The sequence below is a fragment of the Lepisma saccharinum genome, chromosome 1 (genome assembly GCF_977018435.1).
Source record: "Lepisma saccharinum chromosome 1, izLepSacc3.1, whole genome shotgun sequence".
Taxonomy (NCBI): domain Eukaryota; kingdom Metazoa; phylum Arthropoda; class Insecta; order Zygentoma; family Lepismatidae; genus Lepisma; species Lepisma saccharinum.
In genome coordinates, this window is record NC_139229.1 from 24,626,514 (window position 1) to 24,642,953 (window position 16,440).

The 16,440-nt window shown below is 39.5% G+C and overlaps 2 protein-coding genes across 2 annotated transcripts in view; both read left to right on the forward strand.

Annotated features, from left to right (window-relative positions):
* Nucleotides 1–1,370: 1,370 nt before the first annotated feature.
* LOC145993845 (isotocin receptor-like) overlaps nucleotides 1,371–16,440 on the forward strand; it is a 931,661-nt gene continuing 916,591 nt past the window's right edge. Inside the window, exon 1 of the mRNA XM_083129715.1 lies at nucleotides 1,371–1,479. The gene's annotated coding sequence lies outside the window, so the exon portion shown is untranslated. The remainder of the gene's footprint in view (nucleotides 1,480–16,440) is intronic.
* Nucleotides 15,844–16,206, forward strand: LOC145999896 (uncharacterized). Its single transcript, XM_083137208.1, has one exon. It carries the CDS (start codon nucleotides 15,844–15,846, stop codon nucleotides 16,204–16,206), a length of 363 nt encoding a protein of 120 aa, XP_082993334.1.

Here is a 16,440-nt window from a genome sequence, read left to right on the forward strand (position 1 = left end):
TTCAACACCCGTCCCGTCCCGTCTCGTGTCTCGTCTCGAAAACGAGACGAGAAAGACATTCCGTCTCGTCCCGTCTCGAATTTCAAAAGGCTTGTCCCGTCTCGTGTCTCGTCTCGTTTTCGAGACGAGACACGAGACGAGACGGGACATGTCCCGTCCCGTGAGCAACACTACGAATATCCAAGGGATATCCATCCAATGGATATCTTTTGGACATTTGTGTGCTGTATAGGGACTAGACTACCGCGGCCAAAATAGTAATTTGTTATTATATTTTTTTGTTCTGATGATTGTAATTTTTAGTTATGCACTTACTTTCCAAGATGAGTTCAACATTGAAGTAGATAAGGTTTGAGAGGATTCGTCCAATACAAAGCGGAACATTTGTTTATTTGTGACCCACAACTTTCTATCGATTTCTTGCCGTGAAATGTTACTCGCGAGGTGAACCGCGGAGAATAAAGAAAATATGAAGAGAAGAAAGTGTGATTGGATAGCATGTCGACCGGAAATAAAATATATAGCAGTGGCGGCAATTGGATTCCAAAACGAGGGGGGGGGGGGGCAAGGTATAGCTGAAGACTTGAACGCATTGCCAGTTCGGCATCTTTGACACAACCCCAAAGGAAGTCGACCGGATCCGTATCTGGTTTCGAGCCACCACCTGTTCTTCGGCAAAGCGCTGTTGTCACTTTTGGCTGCAGTGTTTACACATCCATTCATCGTTATACTCACAAGATACTGTATAAAAAAATAGCACAACACAATAACACAACCTTGCAAAGATAAAGAACCGCAACCTCGCGTTCAGAAATCTCTAAAGAAACTGAATTGGCAACATCTCATTTACTCCACGTGGAGTTGACAAGAGCTGTCATTCCTTGGACGAACGCTGTCATTCAGGGGACGATTTATTGTACTCCACGTGGACCTGACATGTGGTTGTTAGGGGGAAAACTGATCTTTGGGAACTTTCTTTGATGTAAAGTGGTCATCCAAAGAGGACGACCACAATACCAAAACTGGGGGGGGGATACATTTTACTTTCCCTTGGTAGATAATACGGGGGCGAAATCGCCACCACTGACTGATTTGGATATAATTTTATTTTTAATTTCTCAAAATATCGTCATTTTAAGTGAATTTCTCCCTCCCAGAGACAAATTATGCTACATTTTCCCATTATGCCAATACAGGATGCTAGGTGCCAACGAAGCTCAAATTATGTTAGGTTTAGCATCAGTATGCTAGGGTTGGCATCACTGGCGAGGAGGTATCCCGAAGTATGACGTAACGTCCGAGCGCATGCGCCCAAAGCAGCGGCGCCAAACTCTGGTCTGTTTTCATTCAACCAGTTGCTTCGCGGGACTGGTGTCGACCGGGTCTAAATGTAGTGCGTGCTAATTGTGTGCGTGTGTACGTGTGTTCTGTAAACAAAAAAATACACTGGAACTTCTTCGCCGGCTTTTGCAAACTAAGGTAAGCCGCACGGAAAGCAATGAAATGCGTAATAAATGAACGTCCCCCAATTGGTTGTGTTTCGTGGCCAATATTCTTGTCATCCCGTTCACCCTGTTTGATCTGTTTGATGAAACGAACTAAAGGTGAATGCGCCTTGAATGGAAATTTGTGAAATAAGATTCCGTTGGTGTGTTGACGAGAAATATTGCAATTTTATCGTCAATTGTAGCAAAGACACAGCGCGTGGCTTAGATACAACGTAAATGCCTTTTTCAGTTTCTTAGCAATGAACTTTACTTGCCTTTCCGATCGCGCAATCAAGTGGTTCCGGGTTCGATACACCGGCGCAAGCACATTCTGGTTCCGATCCCCCTTTAAGCTGTAGGTCGGAATGGTAACGGTTCTGATTGTTTTTATGATTTCTCCAGCACAAAGGCTGGAATCGTAGAATTTTGGAAATCGTTGTCACACGAAATTTGAACCTTCCTTGCAGTAATGAGCACTGTTTGGACTCGAAAAAAAGTTATTTATGTTGAAAAAAAAAAAAACTTGAAAATTACCTTACGCACTTCCGTCGACAAGGGACAGTAAATATCGTAGAAGCGTGGGAATGTATGTAGAAGTAAATCGGAACCTAAATAGAATGCATTTAGGGACTTTATTTTAATGCTAAGGAAATCAAACCCAACCTGCCTAACCTAACCACGAAAGCATATATTAAACAAAACCTTCAGTAATCGTTAAAACTCCGCAGTATTTATTAACAGACGTACACCGAAATCGAACCATGTAAAAATTGCATTCGTAGCATGATGAAATTGTAATAAAACAAAAGGAACTTGGGCCGTCAAAATGACATAGCTAGGGGGCCTTGTATTCAAGGTATCCGAGCTCCATTGCCCGCTAAAGGCTCATAGTTGTTATGATCAAATTTTAAACTGTAGGTCGAGTCCCGAATAGACTGTGCATAAAGTGGACTTAGACCCAAATATAGACTAGCTAGGCTGATGTGTTTGGGGGTGGCAAATTTTCATATATATATAAATAACTTAATATGACTTAATAAATTATATTTTGGTTTCTATAGTATATTAATAGCCACCTTCGTGGCGGGATGGTTAGCATTGTACGATATGACGTCAGGGTGTTCTTTGTGAGTGTCCCTTCATCATAGCACTCATCTTCATGGTCGCGAATAGCCAAAAGCGGCAGAGAAGCGACGCTGAGTAACGAAAATTGGGGCCGTTTACCCACTGTACACCCTCGAGAATTACATCGAATTCTTTTTTAATCGACAGATTTCAATGCTTTACGTAATGTAAAAGTAGTTCCAGCGTTAGGAAAGCACAAATGTAGATATTTGATCCCAAAGTATGGCCCACGTAAGTTAAAACCTACAATTTCGGAGTACTTTCGCAGTTTTTTGTTAGTAACAACTGTTTGTATGTACACTAAAATAGCGAAGGAACACGCCGAAAATAACAATCAGTACCAAACCTAACAATCCTAACCTAACTACGTAAAATTATAGCTACTGTTGTGGAAAGTCGTTTTGGGTGCTATATTCACTTGCTTGAAGCCTTCGGGCTGTTCTACTACATGGTAAAGTAACACATTAAGGTAACAGACTTACTTTACTTCACAATAATACTTTTCCGAGAGCTAAAATAAACTGAAAACGTTCATAAACAACAAAATCTTTATAAACCACTTTCTCTAGGGGATACAGAGGGTCAGGGGTACCCGAAAATTAAATTATACATATAAATGATATTCATTTCATAATATGTCACACACACACAACATTTCTGAGTCATATTAAGTTTCATTAATATGCAATTGTAGTTTTTAATGCATATGATATTTATATTTAACTTAGTCTATATCCCGAAAAAGTCCAGTAACAAAAGGGGCCTCCATGATGGCGTAGTGTACAACCGATTTGAGGGGCTTAACGGTCTGTTCCGGGATTCGGCCAGGGAAGTTAGGGGAATTTATAAGCCTAGAGCTCGACGTTACTGCACCTGGTCTTGCTTACCCGTTGCACTTACGAATGATCAGATACTTAATTTCGTATGAGGCCGGTGGCAACCCACCATCGTGAGGAAATTGGGGAGCTCCGAATGAGTGAGCGGTAACCCGGTCGAGAAGACCTACAACGGCTGGGGGTTCGTCGGGCTGACCACCCTTCACCCCAATACTGGTCTAAGATCTCCACGCTATAACAGGTGACGGAGGAACAGTGTGGGAGGGTGACCAGCAGTCGGTAGGTAAGCCAAGGCTCTCAAGGGCTGTCGCTCTGTGGGGGGGTTATATATGAGGGAAACAAATTATAGATTTTCAACATATTTAATTAATGAACAACTAAACCTAGCATACTTTCATAAAAAGGATACACTTGTCACATATGTAAACCACATGCCACACATGCTTCTACAACTCCATGGTACCTAACTGTCCGGGGTTCGAACTGTATCGCACACATTCTACCGTATAAGTTACTGGCGCACTCTCGTGCTCTTAAAGCATGCTGTGTCCAGCAAAAAATCTTGACGCGAACTGTTTATTTAGAGCCTCTTTGCACACTGTCCTGTCTTCAAACTATTTTCCAAAACTGCAGGTTTTGGTGGATCACGTGTCCCCCTGGCCCAATGAAATTGTCCGGCGTTGTTTTGACCAAACCGCGGGAACAGCATCCCCATGTCATTCCCTGGATCCTCCAGTTTCTGCCACATGTTAGCTAAATTAGTTCAGTGGCGATGGACAGAGTCCAGTCGAATGGGCTCATATGTTACTGCTCGCATTCCTTCGTCCTTTTCCCTTCTGGGGAGGGAAGAAACATAGTTCCTATCTTTCCGATGAAAAGTATTTTCGACGTGAAGCAATATAGAATTGCTATAATTGATAACGTCACCTTGTAATCAAGAGCCCCGAGTTCGATACACATAGTAGTTCGGAGCACACTGTATAGTAAACTGTAGGTCAAGTCCCGATCTGTGCATAACGTGGACCCAAAATTTTATTTTCTTAGTTTCTTGTAGAATATTTATATGTGCCAAAATTTGTAGATCAAAAATATACCCTCAAAATACCAGATTTTGTTGTATGTAGATATGAGCCGATAGAGTAGAAGTAACAAATTGTATCGTATAAGGACCACAGAAAATAATTGTATTTGTTTACAATTTGTATTCTGAGTCACTATCGTATGCAAGATGGTTTTTTTTTCCGAAGGGGCTAAGATTATAAAGATGCGTGATAGGTTGGATAAGAGGGATACAAAATTAACTGTTTTCGTAATTCCAATTTTTAACCTTCGTAAAACAACAGAAATGGTTATCGGCGGTCGTTTTAAAGTGTTTTTACAGTTTCCACAGTCATTTGAAAATTTTCATGCAATGGTGCTTTTCCATTTTCTTTGCTTTTCATGAACATCTTGTTGCGGCTATAATTAAATTCAAACAAGGAAAATGACTCATGTGTGCCAGTTTCTAAACAATATTGTTAAATATACTCTTACTATTGATTGATTTGGTTTATTTTACTGCCACTTTGGTTAATCGCGAAGATGAGGATAAGTGGTGATACAGTAAAACCTCGTTAAGCCGGACTTCGCTTAATCCGGACAGGCAAAAGGCCCCAAAAAAGCAGAATGCAAGGTTTTAAATGTGGCTAGAATTCAACAAGAGAACTTCCCAAAGAAAAGGCAGTCAACCACTGATGAAATTCTGTTTCCCGCAGACTTTGTACTGTACTGTATTTTGTATTTAGGCCTAATCTCTTTAAATACACCATAACAAACGTGTTTTTTTGCTATTATTGGAGTTTTAATGCACTTTGTACTGTTCTTTTAGGTTATTTCAGTTAATCCCGAATTTCGTTAAACCGGTCAATTTATCCCCACCATTAATCCGGATTTACTAGGTTTTACTGTATAGTGAAATTGGTGAAGGGACAGTCACAAAGAACACCCATTCCCAGACGCGGTACCATGGCGTTGTATCGCGCTGTGCTAACCACTCCGCAACGGAGATCGGCATAGCTAAAATATTATTTGGTAGTTTGTAAAACAAACGAGGAACTGAAAATGATTTGTACCTCAGATTAGTTTACGAAATATCAACGAATCCAATGTGAAAGAAACTATGATCTAGTGGTAGCCATCGAGACTCCGCGGACAGTGTCCTGTCGGATTTAAGATTTCAAGGGAAAGGACCCGAGAAATTCTTCCCTTTGTCGCTTGTTAAAGCTTTCTCGCCCGATAGACCCTAGCGACACGCCTGGCGAATCACCGCAGTTGGTGTGGTTTCGATTGATTTACTTTATTTTACTTCCCTTTTTGTGCCACTTTTGACTAATTTGCGAAGATGGGAATGAGCGATGATATGATGAAATTGATGAATGGACACTCACAAACACCCATGCCCAGGCCAGGATTCGAACCCGGTGGTGTGGTGTCGAGACGAGACCTTTAGTGTTTTAAACATTTTTGATAAAGTCATACTGCAAAAGTCGATTCCTGTGAGGGCAATTTAACAAGAGCCACATTGAAATCATACGTCTTGTGTTTACTCAATTTATATGGTGCATAATATCATTACTGTAGAAAAAGCAGTCTTCCCGATGGCGTGGCTGTAACATCGTCGCCTTGTAATCAAGGTGTCCCTGGTTTGATATCCGGTGGTTCGGATATCATTTTCACTGTAGGTCCAGTCCCGATTAGCCTATCTGTGCATAATGGGACTCTCCGATGGCGTAGTGCTATCATCGTCGCCTTGTAATGAAGGGGGCCCGTGTTCGATACCCGGTGGAGGCACATGGCACAGTGGTTGATCCCACTTTAAACTGTAGGTCCAGTCCCTATTAGCCTTTCTGTGCATAAAGTGGACTTAAAACAACAATTCAATCAACAAACTGCAGATTCAGTCCAGATTAACTTTACCGTACATAAAGTGGAATTAAATCCCCAACTCAATCAACCTATCTGTGCATAAAGTGTGTCTTGGACCTCCCTGGTTAATACACTAAAAGCCACGAAAAATCTCATGTCTGCGTCACTACAAAACAAGGCTTCCAAATTTCGGTGGTATAATCGTTGAGACTCCCTCGTAGCCAGATTCTCAGCGCTCTCTACTTCGGAGCGCATGAGGACCCATCCACGTTCGTTCATGCTTGTTCCGTGAATTCGCAAAATATCCACTCCTTCACAAATGCTTCAGGATGTATGCATCATTGTTCTCCTCACGTTTGGGCCTGAGCCAGAAGAATTCATGCATGTGAGTTCCCATGCCAGCACTCTGAGCCAGGTTAATTCGAGTGAATTAACACACAACTAACCGCGACCTTCCTCTACAGCTCAGGCGTACAATTTGAGATCACCAGAGCAGATAATCTCTAAAGACTCACTTGGAAATTGATCCTTTGTGATTGACTACCGCGCATGATGAAAAATTGGTACTTCAAGAAACACTCAGTTGGTAAATCCTTTGTAATTGACTAACCCGTAGGATGAAAAATTGTTACTCCAGGAAACACTAAAAATGATCCTTTGTAATTGACTGTCGCGTACGATAAAAAAATGTTACTCCAGGAAACACTAGCTTGGAAACTAACTAACTAAATCTCTAGCCTTCTTAAACGCGAAGGTTTATGGCTGCAGCAACACAGGCCTTCCATCTGTCCCTATCCTGAGCAAGATCTATATACTCTCTTCCATCCTTACCGATTTCCTTTAGGTCCATCTCAACCTTTCTCACAGCTAAATTATCATGTAATATTTTATATATGCTGGTGGAACTAATGCCTATGGTTGCCTAAATCTCACAGTATGTCACATGACGATCTTGCAGTATTAGGTTTTGCACAACATCAATGTTTTCTTGAACAACAACTGATTTTGGACGACCTTCGCGAATCTCGTCGGTGAGCGAATGGCGGCCACGATTAAATTCGTTATACCAGCGTTTCACAGTGGCAAAGGATGTGGCTTCATCGCCAAATGTGGAAGTAAGTTGATCGATGCACTCTTGTCTTGATAATCCACGTCGAAAATCGTAAAAAATCATCGCACGAAAATGTTCACGAGTTAATTCCATTTTATTGTTGTCGCGCAATCTCCAAGGCAACATAAACAACACAAATGAAGCTATTGACAAAACATTTGAAGTACGTTATGGTCAATAATGCCAGACGATTCCGTGCAAACGTCAAATCGTGCCTAACTTCAATCAGTGTTACCAAGGCTCAAAATATAAATAGTGGCCCTCGTAAGGTCCGATGCTGTGGTAGTGACGTCGTCGCTGTGTGATCAAGGATCCCGGATTCGATACCAGGGGGAGGCAAATTGGATCCAACTTTAAACTGTATATTCAGCCCCGATTAGGCTTTCCGTGCATAAAGAAGACTTAAAAAGGAAACCCAAACAATAAAATTGGACGGCGCTGACAGTGACATTCTAGATACAAGAATAACTAACTAACTAACTAACTCTCTAGCCTTCTTAAACCCGAAGGTTCATGGCTGCAGCAACACAGGCCTTCCATCTTTCCCTATCTTGAGCAAGATCTATATACTTTTTTCATCCCTACCGATTTTCCTTAGGTCCATCTCAACGTTGTCCCTCCATCTTCGTCTTGGCCTTCCTACAGGTCTCTTACCATCAGGTTTCCCAACAAGAATCCTGTAAACTCCTCTTTCCTCTCCCATTCGTGCCACATGGCCTGCCCACCTAAGTCTTCTTGATTTAATCATTCTAATAATATCTGGACATGAATATAAATTATGTAGTTCTAAATTATGTAGCCTTCTCCACTCACCTGTCTCCTCATCCCATTTAGGTCCAAAGATTTTCCTAAGGATCTTATTTTCAAATACTCTCAATTTATGTTCCTCTTTCAATGTAAGGGACCAAGTTTCACATCCATATAATACTACAGGCAAAATTACTGTTTTGTATATTTTAACTTTTAGTTTCTTAGATATTAAACGAGAAGACAAAAGTTTATGAAGAGAGAAGTAACATGCATTTCCTGAATTAAGCCTACTTTTTATTTCCTCTTTAATATGATTTTCATTTGTTAATATTACTCCTAAGTATTTGAATTTGGAAACTAGTTCAAACGAGTTGTTATCAATAATTAGATTTTGATTATTACCTAACACTTGGTTTCCGGCTGTAAGCATATATTTAGTTTTCTCTTTGTTAACTTCCAAACCTATCTCTTTAGCAGTTTTGCAAAATATTTTAGCATTATTCTTAATTGTATTCATATCATCCCACAGTAAGTCTACATCATCTGCATATGCTAACAACTGGGTCTCACCATTTAATTTTAGTCCTTCTTTAGTTTCTTTTACCTTCCTAACAGCATATTCTAAGGCAAAATTAAAGAGCAATGGAGATAATGCATCTCCTTGTTTTAACCCGTCATGAATTGTAAATTTGTCAGACATATTAATACCCACACGAATTCTACTTTCTGTTTCACTGGTGCATATTTTTATCATACTAACAAGCTTCTTAGGTATTCCAAACTCTACTAATATATTATATAATTTATCTCTTTTGATAATCATATGCTTGTTTGAAATCAATGAATAGCTGATGGACATTTTTATTATATTCCCACTTTTTTTCAAGTGTCTGTCTGATGTGAAAAATTTGAACTGTAGTTGATCTGTTACGTTTAAATCCACATTGATAATCACCTATAATTTCATTAGCATATGGGGTTAGTCTTGTTAAAATAATGTTAGATAATATTTTGTATGTTGTTGAGAGTAGAGAAATTCCACGGTAATTATTGCAGTTCATTTTATCACCTTTTTTAAACACAGGAACAGTTATATATTCTTTCCACTGTTGAGGGATTTCTTCTTTATTCCATATTAAACAAATTTATGAATTTATGAATTTGACATATTAATGAATTCCCACCATATTTAATTAACTCAGCTGGTATTAAATCAATGCCAGGTGCTTTGTTATTCTTTAGCCTTTTAATAGCATCTTTAACTTCAGTCAAGTTAGATTCTGGAACTAAAGGTTCTGCTGTGTGGACTTCATTTACTTCTGATGTATCTCCTACATGGACATTTAAAAGGTCATTAAAGTAGTTCTTCCATCTATTTAGAATATCGCTTGGGTCAGCTAGAAAATCACCGTCTTTATCTTTTATCAAGTTTACTTTAGGTTGCCACCCCTTTCTAAACTCATTTACACCTTTATATAAATCTCTGATATTTTTATTTTTGCTGTTTGTTTCAAGATACAAGAATTATTTTCAAATTAAAAAATAAATTAATGTTTAATTTTTACTTTCCTCACAAGACAAGCGTTGTCATGTATTTAGTTTACGTCACTTTTACGATACTTGTGGCAAACTGCAACCATATACGTGAACTTTATGATGCGATATTCAGTCTAGGGTTCTAACCCGAAACCTTCGGTGGCGAGATATCGAGCAGACCACTCAATACGTTCTGCCACCGAGGCGGCAGGAGCGTTTTCGTATCGTCTTTATAGATTACCCAGATTCTCTTGCAGGAAATGTAGATCCTTGACTAAGGAGTTCAGTTTCTCGGAAGTGCTTTTCAAAGACAGTTAAAAGTAGAACAAGCGGTATGATGTATGGACGTGTATAAAACTACGTGTCTCTTCAAAACAGTAAAAATAGTTACTTTTGGTACACAGGGCAAGTACCTGGTTGGCGCCATTAATTTATTTCGACCTATCAGTGACTATTCGACACTGACATACTTCCAAGTTCCAATTCGATAAAACGTAATATGTATTGGTGGGTCCTGCAAACATTTAGAAACAAGACGTCATATCTCTATAAACACGGCCTATCCAACATGCATTATTTCTGATTGCTGACATTCCTGCAGATAGGGTACTCTACTAATGTATGAGTGTTCAGGAGTTTCGCTGCCCAGGGCTACCAACATTGCGTGCTTCGTTCTTTATGTCTGTTGGTAACATAATTCTGTGCCGAGTAGAACTTAGTCGTTGACTCACGATTTTATTTTAGTTTTATTTAGCATAGCTTCTCTGCCACTTTTGGCTAATCGCGACACTCACAAAGTACACCCATGTCCAGGCAGGGTTTCGAACCCGGGACCCTGGCATCGTAGCAAGCATTCCGCCACGAAGATCGTCTCGACTCACAAAAGAGAGATTATATTATAATTACTCAAGTTCCAAGAGTAGTAATTTGACAAAAACGAGAAAGAAAAAATATACAATAGACACACATTAGAAAGTACAAAAGAGTTGATTAAATATACGGATCATGTACGTATATCTTACTGTGTACTTTACGCTACTGACGTAAGCTTTTCTATAAGACTTTGCTAAAAATATTCATCTCACTTCTCAGAATCATGCCAAATTCTAAATTGTAAAACAGACGATAGAATTAATTCTTATTTATTGTTATCAACATATCAGGTGGTCAGAATTAAAGTTACCGAAGCTCAGAGCCATCTGTAGTCAGTTTGAGGCATCGTAGAACTCTTGAAATTTGGTTAAGTGATTTGTCTAATTTATTAATTAGAGAGACATTTGTTAGTGGCTGGAAGTTACGAGAAAATAATCTCTCGTTTATTGCAAGGTAAAGGCAAATCCATAACCAATTGGAGCAGTTTACGTCATTATTAAAACCCATCATGGAAGTACAGCGCCACATTTCAACCTGGTGGCGGAAAATTGAACTATTATATTTATCGCCATCCTCTTACCCATGGTCTGCATAGTGGATTCACCAAATTTCAGAGTTCTACGATGCCTCAAACAGGCTACAGAGGGCTCTGAGTTGGGTAACTTTAATTCTGGCCACCCTAACTAACTAACTAACTAACTAACTCTCTAGCCTTCTTAAACCCGAAGGTTCATAGCTGCAGCAACACAGGCCTTCCATCTGTCCCTATCTTGAGCAAGATCAATATACTCTTTTCCATCCCTTCCGATTTCCCTTAGGTCCATCTCGACGTTGTCCCTCCATCTTCGTCTTGGCCTTCCTACTGGTCTCTTACCATCATGTTTCCCAACAAGAATCCTGTAAACTCCTCTTTCCTCTCCCATTCGTGCCACATGGCCTGCCCACCTAAGTCTTCTTGATTTAATTATTCTAATAATGTCTGGACATGAATACAAATTATGTAGTTCTAAATTATGTAACCTTCTCCACTCACCTGTCTCCTCATCCCTTTTAGGTCCAAATATTTTCCTAAGGATCCTATTTTCAAATACTCTCAATTTATGTTCCTCTTTCAATGTAAGGGACCAAGTTTCACATCCATATAATACTACAGGCAAAATTACTGTTTTGTATATTTTAACTTTTAGTTTCTTAGATATTAAACGAGAAGACAAAAGTTTATGAAGAGAGAAGTAACATGTATTTCCTGAATTAAGCCTACTTTTTATTTCCTCTTTAATAGAATTTTCATTTGTTAATATTACTCCTAAGTATTTGAATTTCGAAACTGTTTCAAACGATTTGTTATCAATAATTAGATTTTGATTATTACCTAACACTGGTCACCCTATATTTGTTATATTTTCATTGTTTCGTAAGCCTAGATTCTTAAAAGTAGTCCACAAGGAATATCACACTAACATTTTCCTTAAAGATCTAAAGCAGTGTTTCTCAACCGAAGGTCTCTGAAAGCAATTATACCGGTCTGCGATAGGTTCTCTTGAAGTTTGCGACATGCAGCCCGAGCTGTGAACCACCTGGAAAGTTCCCACTGTGATAACAGAAATGCTTTCGTGACAGTTTGGTGAGCGATCAAATGATCTAATCGGGGGGCGAGTTCCGTCCTGCCTCCAAAATTGGAGGTCGACGATTGGACCTTTCTCGAGTTCGAAACGGAAGGGTAAAGAGACTTGCAGCCCGAGCTGGCATACGCATAGAAAGATTGCCTTTCGTTCGGGTTTTCACTGCTATCGCAACAGTGGCGGTGGGCGCTATCTAACCAGTGGGCGTCTCGCCTCCAAATTTGGAGGTTGATGAACGGGCACCGCGGTCAAGTTAGTTTGCGCTGCAATTTTCACTAGCAAATATATTGAAGTGTAAATATTCTGATTAATCAGAATTTTACGGTGTTCGAAATTGATGTCAATGAAAACCGACACTTAAAAAATTAATTTCATGGTATTAGCCAGAGGAAACTAAAAGATTCCATTAGAACCAGTCGTTGACAACTAATTTAAATCAAATTTTATATTTGTCAACAAACCTAGACATAACCGAACTCTCTATGATTATACCATAATTTATATTTTAACATTAAATTTCAAGGATACATATATTAATTAACGCATAAAGTATTTATGGCCGCGGTGGCTCAGTCGGTAACGCGTCTGACTACCATGCTGAAGGTCCCGGGTTCGATCCCCGGCCGGTTCAAATCCGGGAACTTTTCTAACGGTGGAAGCGGACCCGGCGCCCACCCAGCGTCGAATAACATGGGTACCTGGGGGGTAAAGGCGGTCAGGGGCGTGATGCTGATCACATCACCCCCACTCAGACCGGATCAAGAAAGTGTGGGGCGTTACCCCCACACCCCCTATACGCCTTCATGGCGTGGTGCTATGCACAGGGGAACACTTTACCTTTTTTTTTTATAAAGTATTTAAAAAATAATAGAGCTATTTACGAATAAACGTATTGGGATCGGGTCATTGACTTTTAAAAATATGAATTTACCGGGCCGCGGGCTTACCATTCATCTAAACAGATTCCATGATTTAGAGCAGCTGTTCTCAAACGTTTTTCTGATAGTACCCTTTAATCGTAAGGAAACATCTAATGTACCCCCACCATAGATTTTCTCCGAATAATGGGTTTTGGGGAATTTTTTTTGGCTGCTTGATTTTTGGGGCGTTTTTTATATGTTGGATGCGTGTATCTGCAATAGAGGATAATGGCGTTCGGGCTGTCTGTGGAAAGATGGTAAACATATAAATATTATAATTATATGTTTATTATTTTATTGGGTCTTCAAACGGTTACAATCTTTATGATTAGTTACAAACATAAAAGTGTGAGACACATGTATGTTAAGAAGTACATGACTTTAATTTTCACATATTTTCCCAGAGTTATTGAAAAATAAGTGAAGGACAAAATTAAGTTTTTCAAGCACAATTTCGAAATTTTTATTGCAAATCTTCAGTTTCTTGATGCTTGGTTGTGCACTTGAAGCTTTCAAGCATTCGGCTCCAAATTTATTCTATTATAAATTTCGAACGAGTATTTTGTTTCAAAACATGTGAAACAAAGATAAGAGTGTCGGTGACAAAATCAACCTTATTTTCCTGTTGAGGCTCCTTAAGTGGGTTTTCGATTTTATAAATTGAGTTACAAGTAGGTAACCCTAGCTGTGTTCGGGATTGCAATGTGTAACGTTAAACGGGTTGCCCGAGCTATGTTCGGGCAGGAAAGTTTATTCCAACTTCAGATCGGGTCACGCGAATTGTTCTCGGGAATTGTTTTGTACACTGTGCAGTTCTTTTTGAGAGAGAGAGAGAGAGAGAGAGAGAGAGAGAGAGAGAGAGAGAGAGAGAGAGAGAGAGAGAGAGAGAGAGATTGTGTGTAACTCAAACCTAAATGGGAATTGAAACAAAGGGTGGAAACATTGGAATGGCCCACTATGAGAGAAGATAAACTGGAAGAAATATGGAGTTTATATAAAGAGGCAATCTTAGGAGCAGCGGCCGAAATCTGCGGAAAGTCCAGCGGAAAGCAACAACAGAGAAGAACAGCATGGTGGACGGAAGAGATAAAAGAAATGGTAAAGGAAAAGAAGCAACGGTGGAAAAAATACCTACTCACAAAACATTTAAGTGACTATGAAGCTTATAAACATCAAAGATTAGTAGTGAAGAATATAGTGAAAGATGCAAAACAACAGTCATGGGAAAAATTTGGAGAAGCAATGGAAGGAAACCTACAAAATAACCAAAAGCTGTTCTACAAAGTATTAAAATCGATGCGAACAGAGAAGCAATGTCCTCTTAAGTTCATAAAAGACAAAAGTGGTAACCTCCTCCGAAGTGAAAATGACATTATGGAGCGGTGGAAAGAATATTTCCAAGAACTGCTTGGAGGAAATGTGGAAATTGGAGAAAAGGAGAAAGAACAGACTGAGGAAGAAAAACAGCAACACCAAGAGGAGGGAGAAACTGAAGAAGAAATAACTATGGAGGAGCTAAAAAGAGCACTAAAGAAAATGAAACTAGGCAAAGCGGCAGGACATGACCAGATAGCACCTGAGATGCTTAAATTCATGGGCAAAAGTGGTCAAGACATACTACTCAAGATTATTAATCTAATTTGGAAAGCAAAGAAGATACCAGCTGAATGGGAGTGTAGTGTCATTGTGCCAATATTTAAAAAGGGAGATAATAGAGACTGCAAAAACCATCGTGGGATATCACTATTGAGTGTGCCGGGGAAAGTATATGCGAGGATACTAGAAGATAGAATAAGGAAAGTAGTAGAGCCACAGCTAGACGAGGCACAGTGCGGATTCCGACCAGGAAGAAGCACACAAGACCTCATATTTACCATCAGACAGATCAGTGAAAAACTGATGAGATATGGAAAAGAGGCACATATGGCTTTCATAGATCTAGAGAAAGCCTTCGACACCATTCCGAGGGATGAAATATGGAAAATACTAAAACAAAGAAAGGTTAGCAATCAATTAATTACAGCAACGCAGAGTCTGTATAAGAAATGTAGAAACTATGTCCGCACCTGCAATGCAGAGTCTCAAGAATTTGAGACTATAGTAGGACTTAAACAAGGATGTATCCTTAGCCCACTCCTCTTTATCACCTTAATGGACGATGTTATTAAATCATGCAATGGGAAGGTACAGAAATTCAAGCTGGGGTATAGGTTTTTAAAACCAATATATATAAACCATTGTGCCTTCGCCGATGACATATTAATATTGGGAGATTCCGAAAGTAATTTACAAAAGAACGTGAGAATCTAGGAAGAAGAGTTAAAAAAGAGGGGTATGAAGATAAATGATAAAAAGACTCAGACCATGATGATGGCACGACAGCCAAATATACATCAGATTGCTTTGAATAATGGAACGACATTAGAACAGACTACAGATTTTCAATACCTCGGGGTTATAGTGCAGCAAGATGGTAGAATAGATGGTGAAATTATAGCTCGATCCCAAGCCTCAGGGAGACTCTTTAATGCGCTAAAGAGAAATTTCCTAAATAATCCATCAGTGACCAAAAATACGAAAATCCGTGTGTATAAAGTGATATATTTACCTACATTACTTTATGGTAGTGAAACCTGGACATTGACAAATAAACATAGGAGTAAAATACAGGCTTCAGAAATGAGATTTCTCCGCAAAATAGAAGGGAAAACAAGAAGAGACAAAATTAGGAATCAGACCATTAGAGCTAGCCTGGGCGTATCACCAGTGCTTGAGAGAATCGAACAGAACCAGTTACGATGGTTTGGACACATGCAAAGAATGGACGACTCCAGAATAGCTAAACAAGCCTTGAATGCAAAGATGCAAGGAGCAAGACCACGCGGGAAACCCAGAAGAACATGGGAAGAACATGGGAAGGCAGCTGTAGAGGCTAGAGGAGGAGAGTGGAGGAGAGCAAAGGAGCTGGCCCGAGACAGAATCCGATGGAAGACCCTCTGGGAAACCTCAACACCGCAAGGTAGAAGAGGATCGACTAAGTAAGTAAGTAAGTGTAACTTAAACCTAAATGGGAATTGAAACTACTGTACACTTAATTTAAAGTAAACTTTCTCACAACATTGTCAAGGAGAGAGAGTAAGAGAGAGAGATAGATTGAGATAGAGGGTTAGGGTGTGTGTGTAACTTAGACCTAAAAGGTAATTGAAACTACTGTACACTTAATTTAAAGTAAACTGTCCAACTACATTGTGAAGGGGAGAGAGAGAGAGAGAGAGA

Excerpts from the sequence above, each read along its gene's own strand:
- LOC145999896 (XM_083137208.1), top strand. The coding sequence starts at position 15,844 with ATGAGATTTCTCCGCAAAATAGAAGGGAAAACAAGAAGAGACAAAATT.